General features: G+C 46.5%; 1 protein-coding gene across 1 annotated transcript in view; it reads left to right on the top strand.

Moving 5' to 3' along the window:
* Positions 1 to 25095, top strand: part of TENM4 (teneurin transmembrane protein 4) — a 233189-nt gene that overhangs the window by 104591 nt on the left and 103503 nt on the right. Inside the window, exons 10-11 of the mRNA XM_049640560.1 lie at positions 3937 to 4122; positions 19257 to 19403. Of these exons, the coding sequence (XP_049496517.1) occupies positions 3937 to 4122; positions 19257 to 19403 (333 nt within the window). The remainder of the gene's footprint in view (positions 1 to 3936; positions 4123 to 19256; positions 19404 to 25095) is intronic.

The raw sequence follows: 25095 nt of genomic DNA, 5'->3' as shown, positions 1-25095 counted from the left end.
TTCAATGGTATTGGCCAATGGTGCCATGCAAGGTAACTAGAGAAAGCATACCTAAATTTTGAGGCTGATCACTATAAAAGCTAATATTTTGCTCTTCAAGAAGATGCTCCTCTTCAAGAAGTACAGCTCTGATGACACAAGAGGTCTTCAGTCCTCATCAATGAGTTGTGTTCATAGCACAGCTTACCCAGGGCCTTCCACATGCACCCTTTTCTTCCATTATCACCACTCAACCAGTGGGGGACCATTATTACTCTCCTCATTTGGGGAGTGCAGAAGTATGACCCAGATTAAATAATTCTCTGAGGACTCTACAAGGACCCAAGGAAGCTGGGGAGTCAGAATCGGAGCCCAAGTCTACCCTACGGATTGTGTTCTCCATAGTACTTCAAAGGATTCCTCTCAGATCCCAGCCCCTCCAGCTACCAGCCAGAAAGCTCTGATGTGTATCAGGTGAAAGTCAACAGGAACTTATCAAATGCTCACTTGTATTGGATATGTCACAGAGTCAGAATTCACATCCGATGCTCTGACGTCAGTCCAGTGCATATGCTACTACACATCATTTTCTTTCTCACAAAAGTATGTGTGAGCACAATTTATTATACCCTGACTACGTGCCAGACGCTATGCTAGAAGATTTACTTCTGCACATGTGAACTTGTGTAACTGATATCAGTTATGTCTGCCTGCCATGCTAGAATGTCAACTCCTTGAGGTCAGGAAAGAACCATGCCTGGCACGGTTACCATCAGATCCCATTGCTGTAGGATTGGCATGTAGTGGGCACACGAGAGAGGAGACAAGTGAGAGCAATTCCTACACCACCTGTGTCCAGTGGTTAGTGTCATCCCTGGCTTACAAGCAAGGAAACTGGGATTGGAGAGGAGCCATGACCCACATTTCACAGAATCCCACTTACATCGCATAAAGGATAGATGAGCTGTCAAAGCACATTCTTCAGTGCCATCCTATTTGGTTTCCAGCAACCACTCTGGGAAGTTATATCTGTTTTCATGTCAAAGCAAAAATCAAGAAGGAAAACGAAAGCAGTTCCTTTTATATCAAGGACAAAAAAAAAAAAAAAAAAGAGAGAAACATAAGAAAAATCACAACAGGACCTACAACTTGAGACCAAATGATAAAGCAGCATCTCTGGTTTCTGCTCCCGTCAGGAGTCAGTGAGTCTCCCATGCAGGCGGAGAGGCCATCTGCAGAGGGGAGCCTGAACACTGACAGGCTGTGTTCCCATCAGTTAGCATCCCATAAACATCAAGGTCGCCCTGTTCAGGCCCCTTGCATTAAGACGTGTAAGAGCCCACAACCCAGCTTGTAAAAGGCTGATGGAGAGGGGCCCAACCACCAGGCAACCTCAGCTTCATGCCAGGAGAGCGTGTCTGGCGTAAACTGGCGAGGAAATGCTGCGTTTGGATGGGCAGCCCAGCAGTCTCCAGATGACAGAAGTGAGACTGAGTGTCTGGGAAATTCTGCGGAGGGGATCTCATTTCATTTCACATATATCCAGGGGCTGACTTGGATGTAACAAAAGATAAGCAACAGGGCCAGGAAAGGAGACAGACCCGCTGGAAGAACCAGGAGGTTCCTGCAGAGGAGAGCCTGCCTCTTTGCTGATCAGTTTCCTTAATCTTAAAATATCTGTCTTGCATATTGCCCTGAGAATTGTCAAAACAAGGAAGGAGCACCGGGGGAGCCGCATGACCTTGTAGAATTCACTCATACTGTCTGGGTCTCAGTAGCCTCACCTCTAAGAAAGATAGTAGCTGGGTGTTCTCACAGCATTGTTGTCGAGGTTAAATGAGAAATTGCATATGAAGAGTGCTTTGTAAACTCTAAAACCTGATATAAGTGTTAGTTATTAAGCCAAAAATGGCTCTCCCACACATTACCTCATTTGATCTAACACCACCCCTGTGAGATGGTGAAATGGGAATGTTTTTATGCCTGTTTCACAGACATAGAAAGCGAGGCTCAATGAATTTCATAACCTGCAACCTGCAGATCACCCAGCCAATAAGTGACAAAACAAGAATGGACCCCAAATCTATCTGATCCTAAAATTCATGGTTTTTTATTTACTGTGTATAAGCAAGAAGGTGCAGCAGTAACAGCTGTAGATTATTTGGATACCCTTGGGATTCCAACATCAGTTTGTGCTTTGTCTGGATTGTGATCTCCCAGAGGATGGAGATTATGTCTAGTTTTTCTCCGTATTCCTGACACAGCCACAGTCTTCAGCGCATAGTAGGCATGCATGCAGTACTATCTGAAGAATGAATGATCGGTGTGAATTTATTGATACATACTGTATATCAGGCACCCTCCGAAGGGATGCTGTCACCACCCCCATTTTACAGAAGAAGAAAGCGAAATTCAGCAATGGAATAGGTAGCCTGAGGTCACGTAACTGGCAGAACATATATTTGGATTCCCATCTGATTCTAAGTCTTATTTATTTATTTATATATGTATATATGTTTACATATATATATATATATATATATAATGCTTATTTACTTTTTGAGAGGCAGAGAGAGACAGAACGCAAGCAGGGGAGGGGCAGACAGAGAGAGAGAGAGGGAGACACAGAATCTGAAGCAGGCTCCAGGCTCCGAGCTGTCAGCACAGAGCCCGACGCGAGGCTGAAACTCACAGACCACACAATCGTGACCTGAGCCGAAGTTGACACGCTTAACTGACTAAGCCACCCATGTGCCCCTTGTATTTAGTTCTTAAACATTGTAGCCATTGCATTGTAGGTTGATATGAAAGGTCTAAGCCTCTGCGATCTAATTTTGATTTAGCTCCTTTTTCAAAAATAGCTAGACTCTTAGTAGCTTCTAAACCAGAATACAGCTTGGAAGATTCCAAGCTGTCATGGGCAAATGCAGCGTGACACAGTGCCAGTTAATTTAGTTGGAAAAAGAATAAAAGCGTTGGGATTTTCATTTGAAGACCGTGGGGCCTCGAGGCCCAGACTTCAGGCAGGGTCTCCGTCACAGTGCTGGCAGAGAGCATCAGTGGCCACAGCTGCTCAACCAGTTTCCTAAAACCTGTTTCCGAGACTTCACAACCTCTGCCTGTGTAACTGTGAGGCTGCCACTGGCCCCCAGCCGAAGCGGCTTGTGAATCGGGCCGTGTGTGTTTCGTGCCGACTCACAGGCCTTTTGCGAAGGGCTGGGCAACCCCTCTCTGGCTATAAGATGGTCCCCCAACTCTTTGCTTTGGATCAGAAGGGCCACTGAGGTGGTGCTTGGAGTGGGAGTGACAAGGCAGTGTGTGGAGCATGGAGCACAGGTGGCAGAAGCACAGAGCCACCCCCTAGAAAACACGCCGGGGTGCGGGGCACTGGCCTCCCTTTCACCCCACCTCGATCGCAGTCAAGGCCAGAATAAAATGCAGACCCCAGGCCCCCTGCACGTGCCCAAGCCAGATCCACAAGCACTTCACTTGGTGATGGGGGACTCGTCCTCACTTTGTTTTCACACATAACCAGTTTTTAATTAAATTTGACTTTTCCTCACATCTGTTTGGAAGGCCCATCCCCGTTGGAGGTGGCAAGCACAAGAGCAGGGACAGGCTGGCAATAGGGGAAAGGAAACAGAGCAGAGCCCTCCAATCCGCCCTATTTTGGTAGGGAAACAGGTCAGGACAGGCTTTTGCCCGGAGAATTGTTCTCATCTGAGGGTCACTGTTCAGGGAGATAAGACTCCCGAGCCTCACAGGAGACGAGGTGGGTAGCCAAGTGTGACCCTTGTTCCCAAAAATGACCGGCTCAAAACTTGTTTTGTTTTTCTCCCCTCCCTCCCCTTCCACTCTCCCCCCTTCCCCTGCACCCCCCTCCCCCCTCCTCCCCCTTCCCCTCCCCCCTCCCCCCTCCCCCCCCCCCCCCCCCCTCCACCCTCCTCCTCCCCACAGAGATCTGTGCTGCCGACTGTGGCGGCCACGGAGTCTGCGTGGGGGGCACCTGCCGCTGCGAGGAAGGCTGGATGGGGGCGGCCTGCGACCAGCGGGCCTGCCACCCGCGCTGTGCGGAGCACGGGACGTGCCGCGACGGCAAGTGCGAGTGCAGCCCCGGCTGGAATGGCGAACACTGCACCATCGGTATGGCGGGCCCAGGCCCGGGACCTGCTGCGGGACCTGCTGCGGGTGGCACGCTGCCTCTGTCCGCATGTGGGAGCTGGGCAAAACGTCCTTTCATCTGGCGACATTATGGTTGGCCTTTCCCAGCATCAGTTGGACTTAAGCTCACAACTGGCCATCTTTAACCTTTTCCCTCCCAGTCTGCATTTCCCAGATGTCTGTTAGCTGGTTCGCGTGCCTCGCTATTTACCCTTCCTGGGCCGGACGCGGTAGGGCTCTGTATTAAGAAGCTGGGAGTCAGGAATAAGACACATGACTACTACCACTTAGCAGCTAGCTGTGGGCTGTCCCAGTGCCTCTTTGAGCCTCAGTTTGCTCACCTATAAAATGGGGATCATACTGCATATAAAGAGCATAGCACAGGCTGGCCCATGGTACAGTGCTCAGTAAGTGTGGCCGTTATTATCAAATTCATGATCTGGTTGGGAGCACTTGGGCTTAGCTCTGAGGCCCCCACACCCCCTGGCCACCTAGGCCAGAGCTCTGAGAGAGGCCTGGAATCCTGGGGAAAGCTTCCCACGGGCCCCCGGCACCACTTCTGCCTCCCATTGGGCCTGGCTCCGTCCCTCCCTCCCCTGTCCTTGCTTCCATCCAGTCTGCATTGGTCTCCTCAATCCTCTCCTGGGGCTCCTCCCATGGCTCCTGCTGAAGCAGCACCGTTGGCAGCTCTCGGCACAAGCTCATCACTCCCCTCCCTTCTTCCTGCCTTTCCTGCTGCTTTTGTTGATTTTAAACACAGCCAGACGTTTTGCTTGGTTTGTTATCCTGGAAAGAGCACTCACCAAAAGCTCTTTATTGAATCAGCTGGTTTGTGTGTGTGTTTTAACTTCTTCCCTTTCCATTTTTTTCAAAAGGAGGGTCTGTGATCAGATGGTGAGCACATGGCTTTAGAAGGCAGGATTCTGGGTGTCTCTCTGACTCTGAAAGTCACCTCTTGGGTCTTACAGAACCTGGGAGACAAGCCCCAGATCTTTTGGGGGACAAAGAAATTTGGAGCAAATGGAGCCACTGCTCTCATTTTTCTTGGGCTCCATTCCTTTTGTTCTGTGATCTGAAATTAGTCTGTATTCATCATTCCCCACCCCCACAGCATCACTCTGTTTATAAATGGCTGTGGGATTCCTTGCACTTATTAATAAGAATGGCTTCTAATTTTTGATTATTTACAATGTGCCAAGCATGTGCTGAGGGCTCTAACTGCATTATTTCATACTCCTGCTCCCAATAGTCACCCTGTGAAGACACACATATTATTTCTTCCTTTTCAGGGACCTGAGGCTTAAGGTCACTTAGCTTTTAAGAAGTAGAACTGGAACTTGAGGCTTGGTTTTCTGAGCCTTGGTGCCCAGGCTCCTCACCAGCTGCTTGCTGTGCAGTCTTCAAGGCAAAGCCCAAATTTGCTACGGAGGCATCTGGCTCACCTCCTTCCCAGAGGCTGTGCCTTCTCCTTATGAGTTGCAAACCTGGTTTGCCTACCCCGTACTCTTAACAGAGCCATCCTGGAGCCGACGGCAGCCCTTCCTGCTTTGTCCCTAGCAGAGGGTGCCACAGTGCACAGTGCTTTGTCCCTAGCAGACTGCACACTTCTGGGTGGCTTCCTCATATCAATTTCATCCTACCTTACAATGGTCCTGGATGTCCCTTGATGAGAAGTGGCCCTAGTCACCCACGGGGCCCTCTTCCTTAAACCCCACTTTCCCTACACCCTCACTTTCACCATGACTGGGGACAGGTTGCTCTTTCAGTCTGCCAGCCCAGAAGGGGGCCCGTCCCTCTTAAAACCAAAATCAGAGCCCAGAGAGAACGCATTCTGTTTTCTATCACTTGCTTACAGTGTCCTCAACTCACCATACCAAGTTCCAACAAGTTTATGGATGTCAGACTTTCATAAGATAAGAGCATCTCATCTTAGTCAAACGATGATGAGGGATTTCAGGAAGTTCTCCCTCAGCTCAATCACAGATGATTCATGACAGGGCTGGTGGGCAGGCTGTGCTGTGTCTAGTGTCTTATAGATGTATATCAGCCTGGCCTGAAGAATTTCCCATTTGTTTTGATGCCAGAAAGTCAAACCATCCCACCCCACTCCCACCTGCCCTCTCCTCCCCTGCACACCCAAGTACCCTTTGTCACTCTTTAAGAGCCAGCTCCTCTCTGGGATTGCAGATGCTTTTTCTCCTCCAGATAAGAAATGCTTCCAGGTAAATGCGCATGATTCAAGAGGGAGGCCGACAGTCCTAAATACCAGAAAAATGTCACAGGACATTGAAGAAGTAATGGACTAAGTCATAGTGGCTCAGATGAAAGGACGTTGGCTCAGAATTCTGTTACCTTTCATTTTGTGGTGAGCATTTCGTGTGTCTCTGTCTAATCTCCCTGCATGGCAGCTTTGCTCTCTGTGGGTCTCTGTCTGTGGCCAGCTGCATCCCAGGGAAAACCCAACACCCTAGCACTGAAGGAACACTTCAGTAGCCTTGTCCAGTGTAAGGGAAGGAGGGTAGGAGATGCAAATGAGGGAAACAGCAGCGGTGCCTTTGTTTTCCTTTTGGAATAGAAATGAGGAAAGACCCCTTTCTGATCATTGATGGTGACAAGAAGCGCTTCCTTCTGTTTCCAGGGAACTTCGCTCCGTTTCAGGATCATTAAAGAAAAGACAAAAACTGTTGATGTGAAGAGTTAGAAATCCAAAGTGTTAAATGTTCTCTTGTTATCAGATTTCATTACTATACAGTAGGTCACTATAGCACAGCTAGCTCGTGTGCTGGAGCTTAGTGATGTCCCATCCCAGAGAAAAAACTGGGATCCACAACACTGATTCAGAGACCTCCATACAGTAGAAGCAAGAGCAGAGGGACTGTTTATTTACACACCACTGCCCTCCGTAAACAGGAAAGAATGATTTGATTACCTGCCAGCTGGCATTAAACAGTAAGACAAGTCTGGGCTCCTTATGGTCAAGTAAGAAGGATCTCTTCACCCCAGTGACATTTCCTGGGGCAGATTATTATAGTAGGAATTTATCTCTGTGCGGAGGCTTTGGTCCATCTTTTCTTTTATGGAACTACTTAATTTTTCTCAAAAGAGCTTGGTTTTCAGAACAAAAGGGAAATGGACAATGGCATCCTCTTTAATGACCATGTTTTTGTCAACAAGCAAGACTATTTCACATCGAATCCTAATTCCTTCTCTTAGGAACTGTCTGTCTCTCTTGGCGAAAGTCCCATGGGCAGACCACATGGCCACTGGGGGCTTCATTTTCTCCCTCTGTGGATCACAGAATGGGGGTGCCCGAGAAGGCCTCTGGAGGAATGGCGTTACAGCCTCCCCCTCTACTGCCCACAGACCTGCACACCCAGCATCCCAAAACTGAGTTACCCCAATCCTAAATATATCCCCCAAGTAAGAAGAGATTTTTCTTTTTCACTCTCACTCGTCAATAACGCCCCCACTTGCATAGATGAAACCCAGTTTTCCTAATCCAGAAGTTAAGGTAAGATGAATTGATGCGGCCCTATTTCTCAAGTACGTGGTCAACCCAGAGCCATAAAAAGCCTATTTTGTGATGTCTCTTCCAGGAATTTCATGGGTGTCAAGTCCGGGCCTTGACCTCCCAATTCTGTAGAGAAAGCTAAAAATCATAGTTAAATTTGAGAAGGTGTCTAATTTTTTCCTATTTCTTTGAAACCAGTACTAACATTTTTGGTCACTTTTATGATAGTTGTTTTATTCACTTCAGTGCCCCCTTGTCTTTAAAGTCTCAAAACATATGTGGGAAATGCTAGCTTCTGATTACATTTGTAAAATTCCAACCTTGACCCCAAAGCTGTGATTGTTCAAGATGCCAGATACACAGAATTATTTACTAGGCTTCAGGATTGCTGTCCAATCATATAAATCTGGATTCTTAAACAAATCCTCCTCTGGGAGTAAAGATCAAAATAATACTCGGATGATGCAATTATTCCAGTGAGCAAAGCCAGACTTCACGATGAAGAGAAATTATAAAGAAAGGCCACAAAATCTTCTGGAGTTCTTTGTCCACTGTTGGCTGATAGCTCTCAGGTTTCTTGTTTGTAATCAGACATTCCTTAACTGAGAGCTTATAAGAGACCCACAAAGTGTCAGTGATTGTATGACAACCCTGTGCTTGTCGTTGAAAGCACTCTCTCACAACAGCACCCGTGACCTGAGAGGACAGATGCTGGCAAGGACAAGAGAAAATGGACAGGCCTCTACCCCAAGTTATCAGAGCAAGAGCTTGGTTAGCAATGGTTCGGGGGGATTTTAGCCCACAGGTGGTAGAGGTAGGAAACTGGAAGGAGGTTTAATGGGCTTTGTGCGCCCCTCTCGGGTTGGTGCCACTGGCCACTTACTCATTGGCCCTTCATCCAAAGAGAGAAGGGGATTAATGTATCCAAGATCCTAACAAGAACATCTCTTCAGTGGTTTGTCAAACATCTAAAGAAGGTCACACGATCATAACCACCCTAACCATCACCTGCTATAATGACCCTTGTTTAATCTGGCCTGATGCATATCAGCAGTACAACTGTTAGAGTCAGCAGAGGCTCCCGGAGAAGAAGAATGAAAAGCCTCACGCCATGTTCTCCACAGCCTTTGACAGGGGGGCCCCTGAGGCTTCTTGGGATTACCCTAAGAGAAACTTTTGGAAACTTACGTTGGTACAAGCGAGTCAGGGAAAGAGGTTTGCATGTTGGAGGCCATAGAAGTGCTAAAGATATCTAAGCCCTCACAGACTCATGCCAAAGGCTCAGAGTCTGTATCATGAATCGCATTATGCCACCACTATCTCTGGTTTCTTGCACAGTGGCAGGAATAGAGACAGAGCATAAGAAACATTTCTCCTGAAGAGAAAGATGAAGGAATTTTGTGAAGTCCTGAATCCACCACGCGCAATGCAAACTCATGGACTTTGTACCTTCTTTTCTGAAAGTTACTGTTTGAAAATCATGATGGATTCTTCAGTGACTACGTTCCAGGGCAAACGTACCAAGATTTTCAAACAATAGAAGCGTGAACAACAGTATGGACTCCTGCATATCGCTTTTATAAATAAATGGCATTGGACTTCAGAGATCCCAGCTATCCTTTCCATTTTTAATAGCCAGAGACAAGGAAGCTCTATTGTGTTCCCAGAAAACTTTGGGATTTGGTACTGACTGGCCATTATCAGCTTTTGGACGCACGGTGTGGCTCAAGATCACTGGGTACGAAAGGACAGAGTGGCTTGTGGAGCTGGAATCTGAAGTAGCAAATGCCCACTTTTGTCTTCTGAAACCCACAACATCGATTGCAACCTGAGTCTGCCTCAGTCATTTCCACTGCCTGTTGTTCCTGCTCCTTCCCTCCTTCCCCCCCACTCTGTGTCCTGGGAAATTAGTAAGCATTTTTTAAAGATATTAGAAACATACTGACTTTTAAAAGAGATCATTATTACTAAATTTTTCCTAAAAGTGAAATGGCAATAATAATAATAATAATAATGATAATGATGATGATGATGATGATGATGAAAGAAATGGCATTAGAAGAGAGTTCTCTGAAGTCAGCCCTTAGGCTTGGGAAGGTTAAGCCGACAGAGTAGAGGTAATCTGTACTCGTCACCACAGCCAGGGTATCACCCTTAAGTTTGGAGATGAGCAAGGTTTTTCTTGTGAGAGAACTCCCTCAAAGAGGATGCTGCATGATGGTGTGGCCACCTGGAGCCCGCTGATGGTGTCTCCCTTCCAACCCTGTGAGAGAAACTCCAGTGCTTCTAGAGCTGGGTTCAGTTATGACAGCAGTCTGTGCTCATGACGCTCTGTGAAACTCCGCATCTGAAAGCTAAGCACACCACCTGAGCCAGGAGGTCCCGCAGATGCCGTATGTGGTGACATATTGTGGGAGGTGACATCTGAGAAATTTTAGATCGCTTTGAAAATCTAGATGAATGAGCTTGACTAAAACAAGCGTGACAGATTGAACCGAGAATCAAGAAAGCCTTCACCTTCACCAGAGATGCTTCCCGGGCCGCGCTACCTGTGGGCTGGCCCTACTTTTCATTGCTCAGCCTTTCACAGCTTTATTTATTCACTCTTGCCTTAATAAGCCATTCTCCTCCACTTTCCTTTCTTGTATCTTGTGATCTCACGGACTCCGTGGCATCTGTAAGCATGAAGGGGAAGCATGCAGGCCCAGTTAAAACCTCCTCTTCCCAATTTTCCACTTGGCTATGCAGCCTTCCGGAAGCATATTTCGTCTTGAAACAGAGACCGTATGGATACCTAAAGTCAAAACGTAGCCTCTCATCCACCAGTCTTTTGAAGCAAATATATATTGATGAACAGCAACGGTGTCTCTCCTTGCCAGAGGACTGAAAAAATAAAATTTATATTTTTTCATGAGGGGAGTAAGAATATTCCAACAGTTTATAGAACCCCAGGGCTTCCAGAGAAGGCCCCACCATGCAGTCCAGTCCTACTTCTGTGCTTTAGATTCGTGTGTGAAATCAAGCTGAGGGTGGAGGCCAGCCTGACAGAGAGCATCAGGCCCTTCAGGAGAGGGCCATTGGTCTGGCCATTGTGGGGGTGCACGTAGGGGAGCTGTCACGAGAGGGGTGGAAAGGAAGCTCCCCTAAGGGCTATGACTGCAGCCCAGGTGGGGAAGATGAAATGATACTACTGATTTACGCTGGGAACAAAGGGGGCACATACACGTACTGCGAGGTTTCTTTCAGAGCAATGTTTGACACCCATCCTCACAAGATACGCAAAACCTTAGATGGCCAAGTAAGCCAATGCTTGGATGCAACCCCTCCATTGGAAAACAAAGCCAACATCATTCTATCTTTTGAGGTAATGAGCACTGAGAAGTAGTCAGGTTTTCTTTTCTTTTTCTTTCTTTCACGGTGGCATCCATCGACCTGCACCTTACATTCTGTGTAAGAGGCACAAAGGAGAAATGCATCTTACTTGGGACACCAGGCATTCTGCATTCAACTCTATGCGGGCACATGTGTCCGTGGAAAATTCCAGAATGGCAAACAGATAATCTAGTGGTATATTTGACCAAAGACTCAACCCACTTCCCCAGCCCGTATCAAAGATGATTCCAGTTTTGCATAGCTCTAAGTTCCAGCTCCCTGGGAGCCCCTCTGCCCAGACAGGGGGCCCTTGGTCTCATGCAGCTGCTTCCCTCAAAGGGAGGTTGGGTGCTGCTGTGGGTAGACAGAGGACAAGTTCTAGTTTTCCATAAAGTGGAACAAACCTGACAGAGCAGGAGCATGGCCACTTTTGCAGCTCTCCATCCTCCTTTTTCTCCTGTTTTCCCTGTCCCTATGTCTTCTTATATATGATCACAATTCCAAACTCCTAGATCGTAGACCGTATGGAAGTTCCTTTTGGCCCTTTCTGGAGAATGTGCTTGCTCTCCCTCCTCCTCTCTCATGTCATCTCGTCTTTGGTTTTATTTTCGCCACCATGGCGGGTCTGTCCCAAACGTGGGGTGCATCCCTTGTGTCTCCTTAGCACCCGGCATGGTTATGTGGCAGGCAGTATTGCACTTACTTGATCCTACCTTAAATGTCCTGTCTTTTATTTCCCAAGCGCACTATCTGGATAGGGTAGTTAAAGGTATGGTCTTCCTTCCTCTATTTTCCTATTGTCTTCGTGTGTGTGTTTATGTATGAGCATAAAAGAAGAAATGTGTATATAAGAAATGTATATACACCCCATAAAGCATGGTGTCGAGATGCTGCCACATCCCCAGCCTTGTCACAGCATCCACTACCCAGAGGGTGGGTTTTTGGTCACACGGTGGTTGATATACCTGGAGTGTCACCCTTCCCCTTAAAGCGCTCAGTCTGTTTGTGACATCACCATTGTGCTGTCCTCCTTCCCTCCCCATACACACATACGCCACTCACTCTTTCTGCCCCATCTTACGTCACCCTACCCATCCCTTACACAGACCCTGGTCCATCAGAATTAAGATGCTGAGGACCAGGGTGGGTGGCCTGAGAAAAGAAGGGGCCCCAGAGCAAGCTAAGGAATCTTAACAACTACATGACATTGCTGTTGTCGTGTTCACTCATCCAACAGCTGCATGCGAAGCACCCACTGGTGCTAGTGCTACGTGTTAGATACTGTGATAGGCTCTGGAGAATTGGGGAAACAGACCCCTGACCTCAGGGAGTGGATGGTCTGTTTGTTTGGGTTTGGTTTTTTTTTTCCCTCTTCAGAGAAGCCCCAAATTTGGTAAGTCTTATCTTTGAGGAGTGTTCCCTACAGGCAAAGTCATTCCATTTTAAACATCTTAATTAATTAGGTAGTGCCTAATTTTCCAAATAGGCCTTATTACTCTAAGAATGTGTCTGAGAAATATTAGGTACGTGTGTACCTAAAAAAGGCTCCGAGCCCCCTGAGGAGAAATACCACACCATGTTCGTCTTCTTGTCCCGAAGTCGTGACACATCACCTGGCACAGAATACGTGCTCAGTGGTTAATGACAAATACTTCACCGTCAGACTGCCTGAGCCTGAACGCCAAGTCCAGCAGTTCACGAACTGGGTGACCTTGGGCAAGTTACTTAACCTCCCTTCACTTGAGAGTCCTTCTAAGATAAACTTGATAACAGGAACTACCCCCCTAGGGTGGGCATGGGGACTGAGCAAAATAATGAATGTAAAGTGCTTAGCACACGGGCAGGGATGATGCTCAGTAAATGTTAGCTATGCTATTTTATCATTATATTCTTATTCTCACCCTTAATTTGGAGGACTTCATTAGCCAGACTAATTTTTGAAGTTGTAAAGAAAACAGCTAAATTGGCTTATAATAAGAGATAGAAACTGCTATTTAAAAACTTATGGAAAGGGTTTGGGGGAAACATAAATGACTGAATACTTTCCAACTGGAACATCTTTGCCAAATACAGCCAAGGTGTTACTGGGGCCCATGAGATGCATGCCTGGTGTTGAGAAGAAAAGTCCCTTGCATTTTATGTGCTGGTCTTCAACGGAGAATACAATCATTCCAGCAAAAGAGAGTCGTATCTGTGAGCTTCTTTAAAACAGGAATTTATTTCACACATAATCATTATCAGAGGAGTCCTCAGCATAGATTAAATTTCATAATGTTAACCATCTATTTGGTAGAACTTTTCCTACTATGTGAATTTTTTTTCATACCCATCTAGTCTTAAGCAAGCCCTTTGGGTTTTTGTAAGGGAGCAGAGGTAACTACTCTCATTTTATTGGATAAGGACATTGAAGTTGGGGAAGTTGAGAGGCCCACTCTGGGTCACATTTCTAGTAAGTGGCGGAGCCAGGACTTTGAATTTTCTGACCTGATCCATATTTCCAGCATTCTATCTTCTGTCACCTTTCACCAAGAATGTCCCATAGTTTCCAGGATTCTTCCTCCAAACCATGTCTTCCAAACTGGCAGCCTCACCAGGAAGTGATGTATATCGTCTCTCAAACTACCCGTTCTGATCTTCAGTTCAGAAAATATCATCAGACCTTTATTTGGATTAAGCCAATAAATCATAACTTGCTTTAAAGGACAGATGTTCTCTACCAAAATCTAGGTTTGAGCCAGGCCACCATCCTGCTGACTTTCTGGTACATTGGGTGCCAATCCTGAAAAAACAAAAAAGAATTTAGAGGCCTGTACAGCACAAACTCAGGACTTATTAGAGTACCATGCAGTTCAAAGATAAGCTGGCTTTTGCTCTTTGTTTTCCAGTTGGGTTGGTAGAGACTAAAAACACAACATGCACTTAACGAATATGTTGAATCTTCCTAAGTGCCAGGAAATGTGGATATCATACAACAGAAATGCTTCCTACTCTTGTATTGCCAGCAGTCTGGCAGGGAAGACACTAATAAAATAAATAATTCCATTGACGTGTGATGAGGGTTATGACAGGTGAATTCTGGGGGCCACTTATCAATGAGACCCCCCAATCTAGGCAGCACCTTGTAGACCAACATTGTGAACTTCAGCAGAAGCATAGGAGAAAGCCACTACAGGTTTTTAAAAGCAGGATAATGACGTGATGACACTTGTGATTTGGAAGGATCCATCTGGCCATATTGAGGAAAAAGAATTGAGGGGGAATCTTTGGGGGCAAACAGAACAGACCGATTAGGAGACTATTGCCATCATCCAGGTGGGAGATGATGATGACCTTATCTAGGGAAGTGAAGTGACTGTGGGGATGAAAAAGGACAAGAGGACCAGAAAGAGAACCAGAAAGAAACGGGACGTTTTAATACATGATAGGAATATTACATAGCCCCTTTGCTGCATAACTAAAAACCACCTTCAAGGATTCTGAAAGTCTTCTTGTCATACCTGATGCTAGCTTCAAGGGGGACTTCTTCATCGGCTTCAGCAGAAGGGCTGAAGATAAAGTGGTCCCTTGTCATTTAAAGGGCATCTTTTCTTTTGAAAAGCTTAGCCCTTCTCTAAACCTTAAAATTACATTATTTTGGCTCTAGCAAATGCCTGATGTGAGTCCTTCCAGAGGGGATTGTTAATGTCAGTTGGGTTCCCTGAATTATTGATGAGTTTCAGAGCTGGTGGAATTAATGAGCGTTAGTGGTGGGTAAGGAGGCATATTGCTTTAAGAAAGTCAGCATGTCACCCCGGAGGAGGCTTCCTCATGCTGGCTAATGGGGGTGTGATTACTCCAGAAGCAAACTGCTGACTGAGAGCAAACCTCATTTAACCCCCAGGTACTCAAAGTCCCTCTGAAACCCTGAGACTGATAGGACAGTGCAGACCCTGAGGGTAGAACTTGGTGCATTTGAAGAAACTAACTGTATTTAAAGCGTTCCTGTGATTTCACGTGTAGAGCTGACCCTCCCCGAGAACACCTGCCCCTCCAAGGCAGTCTCCAAGCAGCGCCGAACTTGTGCGCTAAGCATCGTGTGCGAAGAGGAGCTCACTAGAGCAGGGGTTCCCAAAGAGGGGTTTTGGAATGGAATGGTTCACGTTATTATAAGTGGTTATGGGGGGAAATGTTCTGAGGTCAAACTGGAGAATGTTCTGAAAAATAAGCAAGTTTCTTTATTGTAAGACTTCTCAGAGCCTTTAATATATTAATATTCCGTGTGACTTTATAGAATAGGAACTAGGATAAAATAGTTTCCAAATTTGACCACAGAAGCTTGTTTTTGAGGACCTCATAGTACTAGCATTGTACAAAATTCACTTTGAGAAGTATCGTTTGAGATTACGAGACCCATTTTAAATCCTTCCTGGAACAAAGTAAGGTATAGGTAAATAGAATATAACATAATTGAGGGCAGAGGATGATACACTGAATCTCTCTATGCCCCAGAATTAACACACACCTGCCTGGCATCCAGTGGGTGCTGAGAAAAGTTTGTTTAAATTGAGAACAATATCATCAAAATTGAAGTTGCTTTGACCCTCTCTATTGGGTCAGCTGCACCAGAAGGACCTAACACGTCATCTCATCTGAACCTTCATTTTATAGATAAGAAAATTGAAGCCAAAAGAGGAAGAGTAACTTTCCAAAGATCCCACAAGTTAGGCAGCAGGTACCAGAACCTAGGTCTCCTGTCTTCCTCATTGATTCATTTCAACAAATACCCATCAAGTATGTGCTACGTGCAAGGCAAGGGAATAGGTCCAAAGTTGCCTTATGGTGGTTATAGTCCAATGGAGGGAATAAGCATTAATTGCAAAATGAATACTTTACGTATACTTGGGACGCTGGCTTCCAGGGAGGACAGAGCACCGGGAAAGCATGAAGTGGTGGGCCTGCCAGGCTGGGACTCGTGGCCTTGAACCCATCTCACTGCCTCCCAGGGAGATGCATGTTGACTCCCATGACCACATTGTTGGCCTTGTCTCAACTCTCTTTGGCAAGATTCGTATTTATGAGGACCATAGCTCTTGACCCAAAACTGAGACAGTGGGGACTGGCAAAGGATTATTTCTGGTTTGTGAATTTCTTAGTGAAGTTATTACAATGTTAAAGCTAATCAATTCAATAATAATAATAATTGCAGCTCTCATTTATTGAATGCCTGCTTATGTTACCCATAACTGTGCCAAATAATTGACATACATTATCTATCTCATTAGCCTTCTCACCAACTCTTTGAATTAGGCCTTACCTCCATTTTACAGATGAGAATACTGAGGCCTAGAGAGTTAAATAATTTGCCAGTCATCACATGGGTAGTAAGTAAAAAGGTAGTATGGGGATTTGTACTGAAGGCTGCCCAGTCCCAAAGTCCACACCATGTTACAGCAAATGGTTTTAATTTAAAATTTAGGATCAAATGGTGTGACATCGTAACTGCCTTAGAAAGCCAGGATCCGAAAAAACAAAAAGTTATTTTAAAATAGTATGTGTGAAGTGTCTAGCAGAGCGGTTAGCCATGGTAGACCCTGAGCAGACGGCAACTGTCATCGTATTACCATCCTGAAGCCTCTAAACCAGGCATTGGCAAACTACAGCACACAGGCCAAATCTGGCCCATCACCTGTTTTCGCCAGTAACGTTCTATCAGAACACAGCCGTTCATTTATAAGTTATATCTGGCTGCTTTCCAGCTACAATAGCAGGTTTGATTAATTGCAACAGAGACCATGTGGCTCCCGAGCCTAAAATATTTATTATCTGAACCTTTACGGAAAAAGTTGTCTGACTCTGATCTAGACAAGTGCCTCAGGTTTCTGTGTTGCCTTTCTATGAGCCCTGTGTACGATTATGGGTACAACTTATGATACCGTGTGCCCTTTACTCAAAATAGAAGGTGAAAAAGGTCAGTGTAAGACTCAGATATTGTGTTCAAGCTGTATGTCAGACTCCGTGCTTCATGCATACACTATCTTATTTAATCCCATGAACAGCCCCATTTTATAAGTAGGCTGAGGCTCAAAGAAATTAAACAAGGTGCTTGGGTCCTAAAAGCCACCGAGTGACGGACCCAGACTGATAGGGCTTCCAGGTTCGTGCTCTCGCACAAGGGGTGTTCTTTGCATCTCACAGGAGGCTACATCTTGGAGCAAGAGAAAGCGGTCCACTACCATTCTTAACAATTGGACTCTACTTCCTTCCTCCAAGACTGATTTCGAATACAAATGAGGCTCAGTTGAAAAGCAACCCCAGCTGGATGGATAAACATTTAAATGGGACTGACTGGGGAAAGAGGGAGTCTGTAATGGTTTTGGCCAGGAAGGGCGGCCGGTCGGGTCAGGATGGCTGGGTAATCACCTGCATGCACAGCACTGCTCCTGCGCCTTTACGACTGCTTTCTCGATCACTTTTGGGGTGGCCATGCTGGTGGCTTCCCACCTTTCCCAACAGGCTTCTGCTGTGCAGAGACCACAGCACTGCTTCTAAACTTCTGGAAGGATCCTGCTAGGCTTGGAGTGCATGGTCGAGAAATGTTCCTTCCTTTGAATGACAAACACCGTGGCCAGATTGATTGGTTGCTGTTTGAATATCTCAAATACAAAGGAACGTGCTCCTTTCTTTTACTTTGCAATAAAAGGCAACTACCAAAGGTCCTTGAAACACTAAAGTTTTATATTCTAATTGATGGTTCACTCAGTGAGTCCGTACCTTGGCCTACGTCTTTTACTGAACAGCTACATTCACATTTGTCCCATTTAAGAATAATGGGCCAATTTTCAGTTACTCCCTGGCAAAATTCAGTCGGTAGCCATATTCGTAGCAGTCTGCTGCTCATAATAATGAATTAAGCTTTATAGATGACTTTCGCGTCCATACCTTTCCCTGAGACCGAGCAGGGGTAGAGAGAAAACGCAGAAGGCATGCCAGTGAAAGCTGTTTTTTGATAGCTGCTCTGAGAAAGGAGCTAGCGGATGTTAAAATGAGGACTTGAATGAAAACCAAGTGGCAAAATAGAAGCTGAAGTGAACCATGTAACTTAGCAGATTCTCAGACACAGATTCCTGAGCCCCAAACTCAGAAGGGTTTCAAAAGGTGGTAATAAAAAGCCTGTAAATCTACCTGACAAGTAATAATAACTCCCCACCTTATTTGTTGGGCAAAGCAGAACCGAGGCAGAGTCTAAACATTGCCTGACCCTTCTTGATGAAATCACCCGAGGTTCTCCCAGACAGATGGTCACTCCTGTATCAGGTTCCCACCATATTTTGTACATCTCCCCGAGGGCACGTAGCAGTGAAATATTTTGCTTATACAAATCTGTCTCCTTTGATAGGCTGCATGCTCCTCAAGAATAAGAACTAGGTCTTATTCATCTCTATACCTCCAGGGCTGGCCCAGAGAAGGTGCTTAATAAATGACAGACAGGCACACAGATGCACAGATGAACTACATTAGGGAAGGGCAGCTTGCCTGTACCTGCATTTGCAAACACAGACGGCCCTAGTTAGTCTGTCTTCATGGCAGTCTACGGGGCTTGTATGCATGCCGAACCCTCTTCTTAGGGGCTATAGGTAAGATGGGAAGAAAGAGACCTAAGGACTCTTCCTCAAAGCAAAGACAGCTTAGGAGAAAACAGGACAAAATAAATGAAAAGCCTAGGGTCCAATACGATTGACCCAGTAACCAGTGCTGGAAAAAGCATAGCCCTTTTAGAATGAGACCCAGCAGTGCTGAGGGAACCTGAGGAGTATACTGGGGAGATGATCGCTTCATTCCAAACAGCCCCCCAGAAACAGGAAAGATACACAGGAGTGAACATGGAGCAAGGATCCGGCAAAAGTTTCCACCACTCACATTCTGACAGGCTCACATCCACTGACCCACCCTTGGGAATCCTGATCACTTTTGAAAGGGAGGACTTCAGATGCCGAAGGCGTGACTTTCAGACCTACCCCCAGCACTTTCCAACTTCCTAACCGTGCATCCCTAGCAAGTCCTTTCACCTCTGCGTCTCAGTGGCCCTCTCAGCAAAGTGGCAGTTCCTAGCGATCCATCTTCCCCGGGTGCCAGGGGCATCGATATGCGGAAGGATGTGAGAGCATTTTCCAAGCAGGCAGGAAGAGCGTGAGTGTGTGTGACTGCAGGTGGCTGCGGACGATCAGACCTCGATTCTGCGTGCTTTGCCTTGCAGAGGGTTGCCCTGGGTTGTGCAATGGCAATGGCAGATGTACCTTGGACCTCAACGGGTGGCACTGTGTCTGCCAGCTGGGCTGGAGAGGAGCGGGCTGTGACACATCCATGGAAACCGCCTGTGGTGACAGCAAAGACAACGATGGAGGTAAGGCTCCGGCACCCAGGGGCCCCATGCAGTTCCAGTGGGGGGTCGGGGTGGGGCCACAGGGTGGCGGGTGGGCATTATCGAGGCCACAGACCCCTGGCATACCAGCTGTCCAGTCAAGGAGGCCTGCAGGGCAGGCAGAAAACTGCACATGTGGTCTAAGGAATAAGTACATATCTCCACTTGTTCCATCTTAATTAATTTAAATGAACTAATGTAAATAAAATTAATTGCCATCTGACAGCAAGTGCAGGGGAGAAGGCATATGGAAGAAAGAATTTTCTAGCAACTCAATAGCGGGATGATTTACCTGGCAAAGTCATGAAGTCCCCCTCACTGGAAATGGACAAGAAGAGGCCATCCAGTTTTGTGTCACAAAAAGTGGCAGAAAGGATGCCTCTCCAGGGGAGGGAGCTTGAGTTCCCTTCGGCTGACACCCCTTCTCCCCTCATTCTGGTAATACCCTCACTGAGCCACCTTGCCCCACATCCTGTGTTCCCGTGGGTTTATAATAGAGTTGGTCTTAGTTAATAGGTTTTTTCCCCAAGTGCTGCACAGTCAAGCCCCTAAAGAGGAGTGGCCTAGTCTTGTGGAACATTTCTTAGCTGAGACAGAAGAGACCAGGGTTCCAATCCCCATTTGTCTTTGACCTCTGTGTATCCCTAAGCAGGTTACTTGATGTCTCTGGGCCTCACACTCCCTATTTATAAAATAAGGCAGTTGGATCATGAGGACCATTCCAGTCCTTAAATTAGTCTAGAATTAGCCTTTGTCTTTCTGTTGTGTTACCTTGGATAAATATAATCACGATGTGCCCTACTTTCTCTCCTGGAAGATAGGTTGATTCTTCCTAATTCTCCTAATCTCAGGGGGTTAGTAGGAGAGATTAAAAACAGAGAAATGAAAAAAAAAAAAAAAAAAAAAGAAACAGTCGACCCTTTCTTTCTAATGATGACCTAACAGCTGGCCTAATCCAAATGTGTTTTTGCATTTATACTAAGGGACTTTCTAATGTACAGCACGGATTAGGAAATCAGCAGGCCAGAAACTCAGCATCCCAACCTCTGGGAATTTTCTACTTAGTGTGATTCTACAATCTCAGAGCACCATACAGATTAAAAGGCCATGCGGGGGTTTGTTGTGATTATTCTGGTTCATTTGCTTTCAGTTGGCTACAGCAGTTTGGAAAGGGCTATTTCAGACCACTGGTCTTTGTCTGAACCAGTTTTCAGTCCATCTCCCTGCTGCCTGCATCCAGGAGGTGGTCAGGCCTATGCGCCAGTCAGGGCCTTGTGGAATAGTTGTCAACAAGGAGCTCATAGGATTGGGCCTTGGCAGATAAGCAGAGACAGCAGGTTCAAGTTCTCCTCTTGAGAACTTGCAGGGTCAAAATGTCCCTTAATCAATCTGAAACTTAGGGAGTCCATTAATTCCCGTGTTCCGTAAATATCCAGAGTTCCTCTTGTGGGGCCAGGTCCCAGGCCAGGCACAGAGATGACAGAGTCCTGTCCCTGTGCTCCAGGAATTCAGATGGGGGAGAAAAGTCCAAGGTGAAGTGCTAGTGGACAGTGGGATACTGTTACAGAGTCCTCTATTGGTCGGTGTGGGAGCAGAGAAACATTCACCTGGAAGGTGTTTCCTGGAAAGGAAGGGGCTTTCTGTTCAGAGAAATCGTCCTGGGCAAAGGCAGAGCAAAGCACTGAAGGGCACCAAGCATCCTTGTCTTCAGGCAAGAAGAAGTACGATAATATTTGCTCTTCATAGGAAAGAGATGTCAGCCTAAATTATCTGCATCACTCCCCAGCCTTCTCCTTTACTTTGCCTGTAGACACAATTCCAATGGCCAACAATAACTTCACGTAGTTAGAAGAGAAGGGGACAGGAGCTGCACCATGAAGTCATTCCCCTGTCAGGAATGTAGGGTCTTGGCCAAAGCCCTCAAACAGCTGTTGAGCATCTGGGCAGCAAAGGAACCGTGTGTCCTTGACAAATGTGGGGAGAGGGCACACATACAAGAATAGGTTATAAAACAAGGTTCGTCTATTGCCTCACATGAAGCACAACCCTTGTGTATCCTGTTTACCATCCTTCAGCCTGCCCTCCCAGGGCTAAAACTCGCCAGTGTTTGCATGGGGCAGGGACACACGAGAGCCCAAAGCCCCACAGCTTCGGTGGGAGAAAGAGCTTGCCATCATAGAAAACAGGATTGATCCAGACCCCAGAGGAATGTAGCCTCCTCCAGGCACTCTGAGAGATAAACCAGCAGGGACTAGAAAAGAACAACCAGAAAATCCTCAAGTACAGGGATTAGACCTCTTGCATTTATGGAGCATGTTACAGACTGGGACGAGCTTTTACATACCTCTTAACAAAGCCATATGGTAGCATCGTAACTTGAGTTCATTCACGTACTCAACCAACATTAAATGTCTACTATGCATCAGGCCCTGTCCTGCATCCTGGAGTTTCAGAGACAAATAAGACATGGTCCCTGCCCTTATGAAGTTCACGGTCTGGAGGGAGAGATAAGCAGCCTGCAATTGCATTGCAGTAAGATAATTGCTGTGGTGAAGGAGTATCCACTCTTTCAACTGATATTATCACTTGCCTGAGCACCCTACTGGGAACTGTGATATGCTTCCTGTCCTGTGAGGCCTCCAGTCTAGCCAGGAAGACATTCATGGGTCATCATGGTTGGGAAGACAGCTAGCCTGGGAGACCAGATTGTTAAGCAAGCTTGGTTTTGGGTTCTCAACTGTAAAATGAGGAAATGTCTTACCCAGGGTCCTCTCAGCTTGGTGGGCTCTCTGCCCATTGGGGGAGCTAAGGAGATGGTGCATGAGGTCCCTGCTTTGCAGGGCAGCACAGAGGAAACAGCCACGGGGAGTAGACTGTCCCCTAGTACTGGAGGGGGCAAGTCTATCCTCACTGGCCTATTACCCTCAGTCTTGGCCAAACGGGAGCAGTTTTGGTGGAGGGAGGAATGGGGCAGGCTATACAAGGCATCACAGAGCAAGCCATATTTAGCCCTGGGCTGTTTTCAGTTCTGTCAAGCACACATTTGCTGGGCTCCTACTGTCTCCAGGACACCATGCTCCTTTCTGAGGGGATAGAAAGAACCAGTGAACGTGGCCCAGTCTTTCTCCCTTAGGAAGCCCACAGTCATTTGGAAGAAATTGCTATCCTAACAACCCAATCTAGTGGAGACAGAATGGAATACATGCCTTTCTTTCAGCCACGATGTGGAACGCAGCATAATTCCAGATAAATAAGGCAGGGTGGCAGGGAAAGCGTTAGAGTCTAGCTGAGTGTTGTTCTCGGCTGATGTGACACGGGGGCTCGGAGAAGGAAATGGCAGAGTTTAATGTCGAGGAACAAGACTGGAGGAGACACTGCAGCTCCCTCCTCCTCCTCCCTGCGTGTTGCAGGCAGGGAAACGGGAGCCCAAAGAGGGGGTGTTCCATCACACAGGAAGTGAGTCACATGGCCTGCGCTAGGGCCCAAGACTCTTGGGCCATTCCACGTGGCCTCGTAACCCTACAGTACTTCTGCCTTCTAGCAATTCATCCTCTTCCTAGAAATGCAGTGCGAGCGCTTACTCAAATTTGAATAGGCTACTACAGTTCCCAAAGCCGAAGAGGGGCTGACAATGATAATCTGTATGCCATTTTACAGTTTGCAGAGCAATTATGCATCCACCCAGTAACTCTCGAGGTGTGTGGTGTTATTATCCCCTTACTATTTCTGTATAATGAGGAAACTGGGGCTTAGTGAGGGGAAGTATTTCCCCGAGTCACACAGCTGATGGGTGGCAGAAACGGTCATAGTCTGAGAGGTCTGGCCACACTGTCTCTTCAGTGTGTCCAGACTTCAGACTCGTGGTTCCATGGTAAACCCAACTGCAGCTCTTCAAGTTATCTGAGAACTTCTGGTTTCTCTTCTTTCCCAATTTTCTAGGCTTAAGGCAGTCCTTTCTAAATTAAACTTGAATTTCAAGCTTCATGAAGAATGCTGTTGAGGTATTTTTAAACTATGAGACAAAAAAAAAAGAAAAAAAAGTTCACAGTATGGCTGAGTTGGGTTTAGCGTTATTAGGTTGTTTTTGTTTTCATGTGTGGTCATGGTGTGTAAAACCAGAAAACAGATCCTGAATGTGACACAGTGACTCCCAGTGCGCTGATCCTCTGTTGGGGCTACCTTCACCCTTAACCTGCCTGCAAGATGTCACCAGAACACTGGCTGGTAAGATGGCCGAGCAAAGCCAGCAGGCAGAGGCCCAGGCCTAACACTCACTGTGAGCTCCTCTGTGTGCCCCACCTAACAAGAGGTGCCTTCTTCATATAGTACCAGCTATGAAACCCTTCAGGAAGTGCTGTCGCATGCATCCTCTCGTCCCTCTCATAGTGACCCTCTGATGGCGGGGCCGGGGGGGGGGGGGGTTGCTCATTTCATGTCCATTTCAGGGATGGTGAACTGTGGCCCTAAGGTGCGAAGTGACTGTAAAATGAGACTGGTAATTAATGCCTGCCTTACAGGGTCACTGTGAGGATTGTAAATGTTGTATTCAAAGTGGCTGAAAGGCAGGGGCACCTGGGTGGCTCACTTGGTTGAGCATCAGACTCTTGATTTCGGCTCAGGTTGTGATCTCAAGGTCATGAGATGGAGAGCCCCTCGTAGGGCTCTGTGCTCAGTTGGAAGCCTGCTTGAGATTCTCTCTCCCTTTCCCTGTGCCCCTCCCTTACTAGCATGCACGAGAGCGCACAAACTCCCTCCCTCTCTCTCTTTCTCTCCCTCTCTCTCCTTCTCAAAAAAAAAAACTAAAAAAAAAAAAAAAAAAAAAATCCCAAAGAGCCCGGCAGGGAAAATAACACAGCGATAAAAAGGGCGGGATGGGGGGGGGGTGGGGGGGGGGGGAGGCAGGCACCTGGGTGGCTCAGTGGTTATGAGTCTGACTCTTGGTTATGATGTCACCGTCGTGAGTTCGAGCCCTGCATCAGGCTCCATCCATGCTGTCAGTGTAGAGCCTACTTGGGCTTCTCTCTCTCTCCCTCTGTGCCCCTTCCCCACTCGATCTGTCTCTCAAACAAACTTTAAAAAGAATTTTTTTAAAAAGTACAGGATCTGTGCCCAGATGTTCTGGATTCAAACCCTGGCATGCTTGCTGCATTGCCCCTGTGTGGGCTCCTCGGCCTCTCTAAGCCTCAGCCCCTCACCTGCAAATATCACTTCTCATTCTCCTGTGCCTTTCCATCTGTAAGCACAGAAGCATGATATTTATTATAAAATAAATATATAGCCATCTATAAATAATTATTTTTAAAAATGGAAATGATGCTGTCTATGAAATTTTACACTCTACTTATTTTACTTACAATTATAATGCTTCTCCATATAATAATGTATTTCGAACCTTTTTCATCTGTTGATTAAAATGTGTATTCCAAACTGTCACATGCTCATTGCTAGAAAGAAAATAATTCAAGTGTTCAAAAAGGAAAGTACTGGCCATAATATAGGGAGCATCCCCTCAGTTCCAGGCACTGTACTGGATGCTCTGTGGACGTGATGTCTAGCCCTTCGCAACAAACCTGCAAGACAGACATTTCCATGCAGGGAAACTGAGGCTCAGTGAGCTGAAGCTATTTGCCCAGTGTCACACAGTGACAGCAGGAGAGCTAGGTTTAGAGTGGAA

The sequence above is a fragment of the Panthera uncia genome, chromosome D1, assembly GCF_023721935.1.
Source record: "Panthera uncia isolate 11264 chromosome D1, Puncia_PCG_1.0, whole genome shotgun sequence".
Taxonomy (NCBI): Eukaryota; Metazoa; Chordata; class Mammalia; order Carnivora; family Felidae; genus Panthera; species Panthera uncia.
Note: the sequence above shows the minus strand (reverse complement) of the source record. Positions and strands in the feature narration are given on the sequence as shown.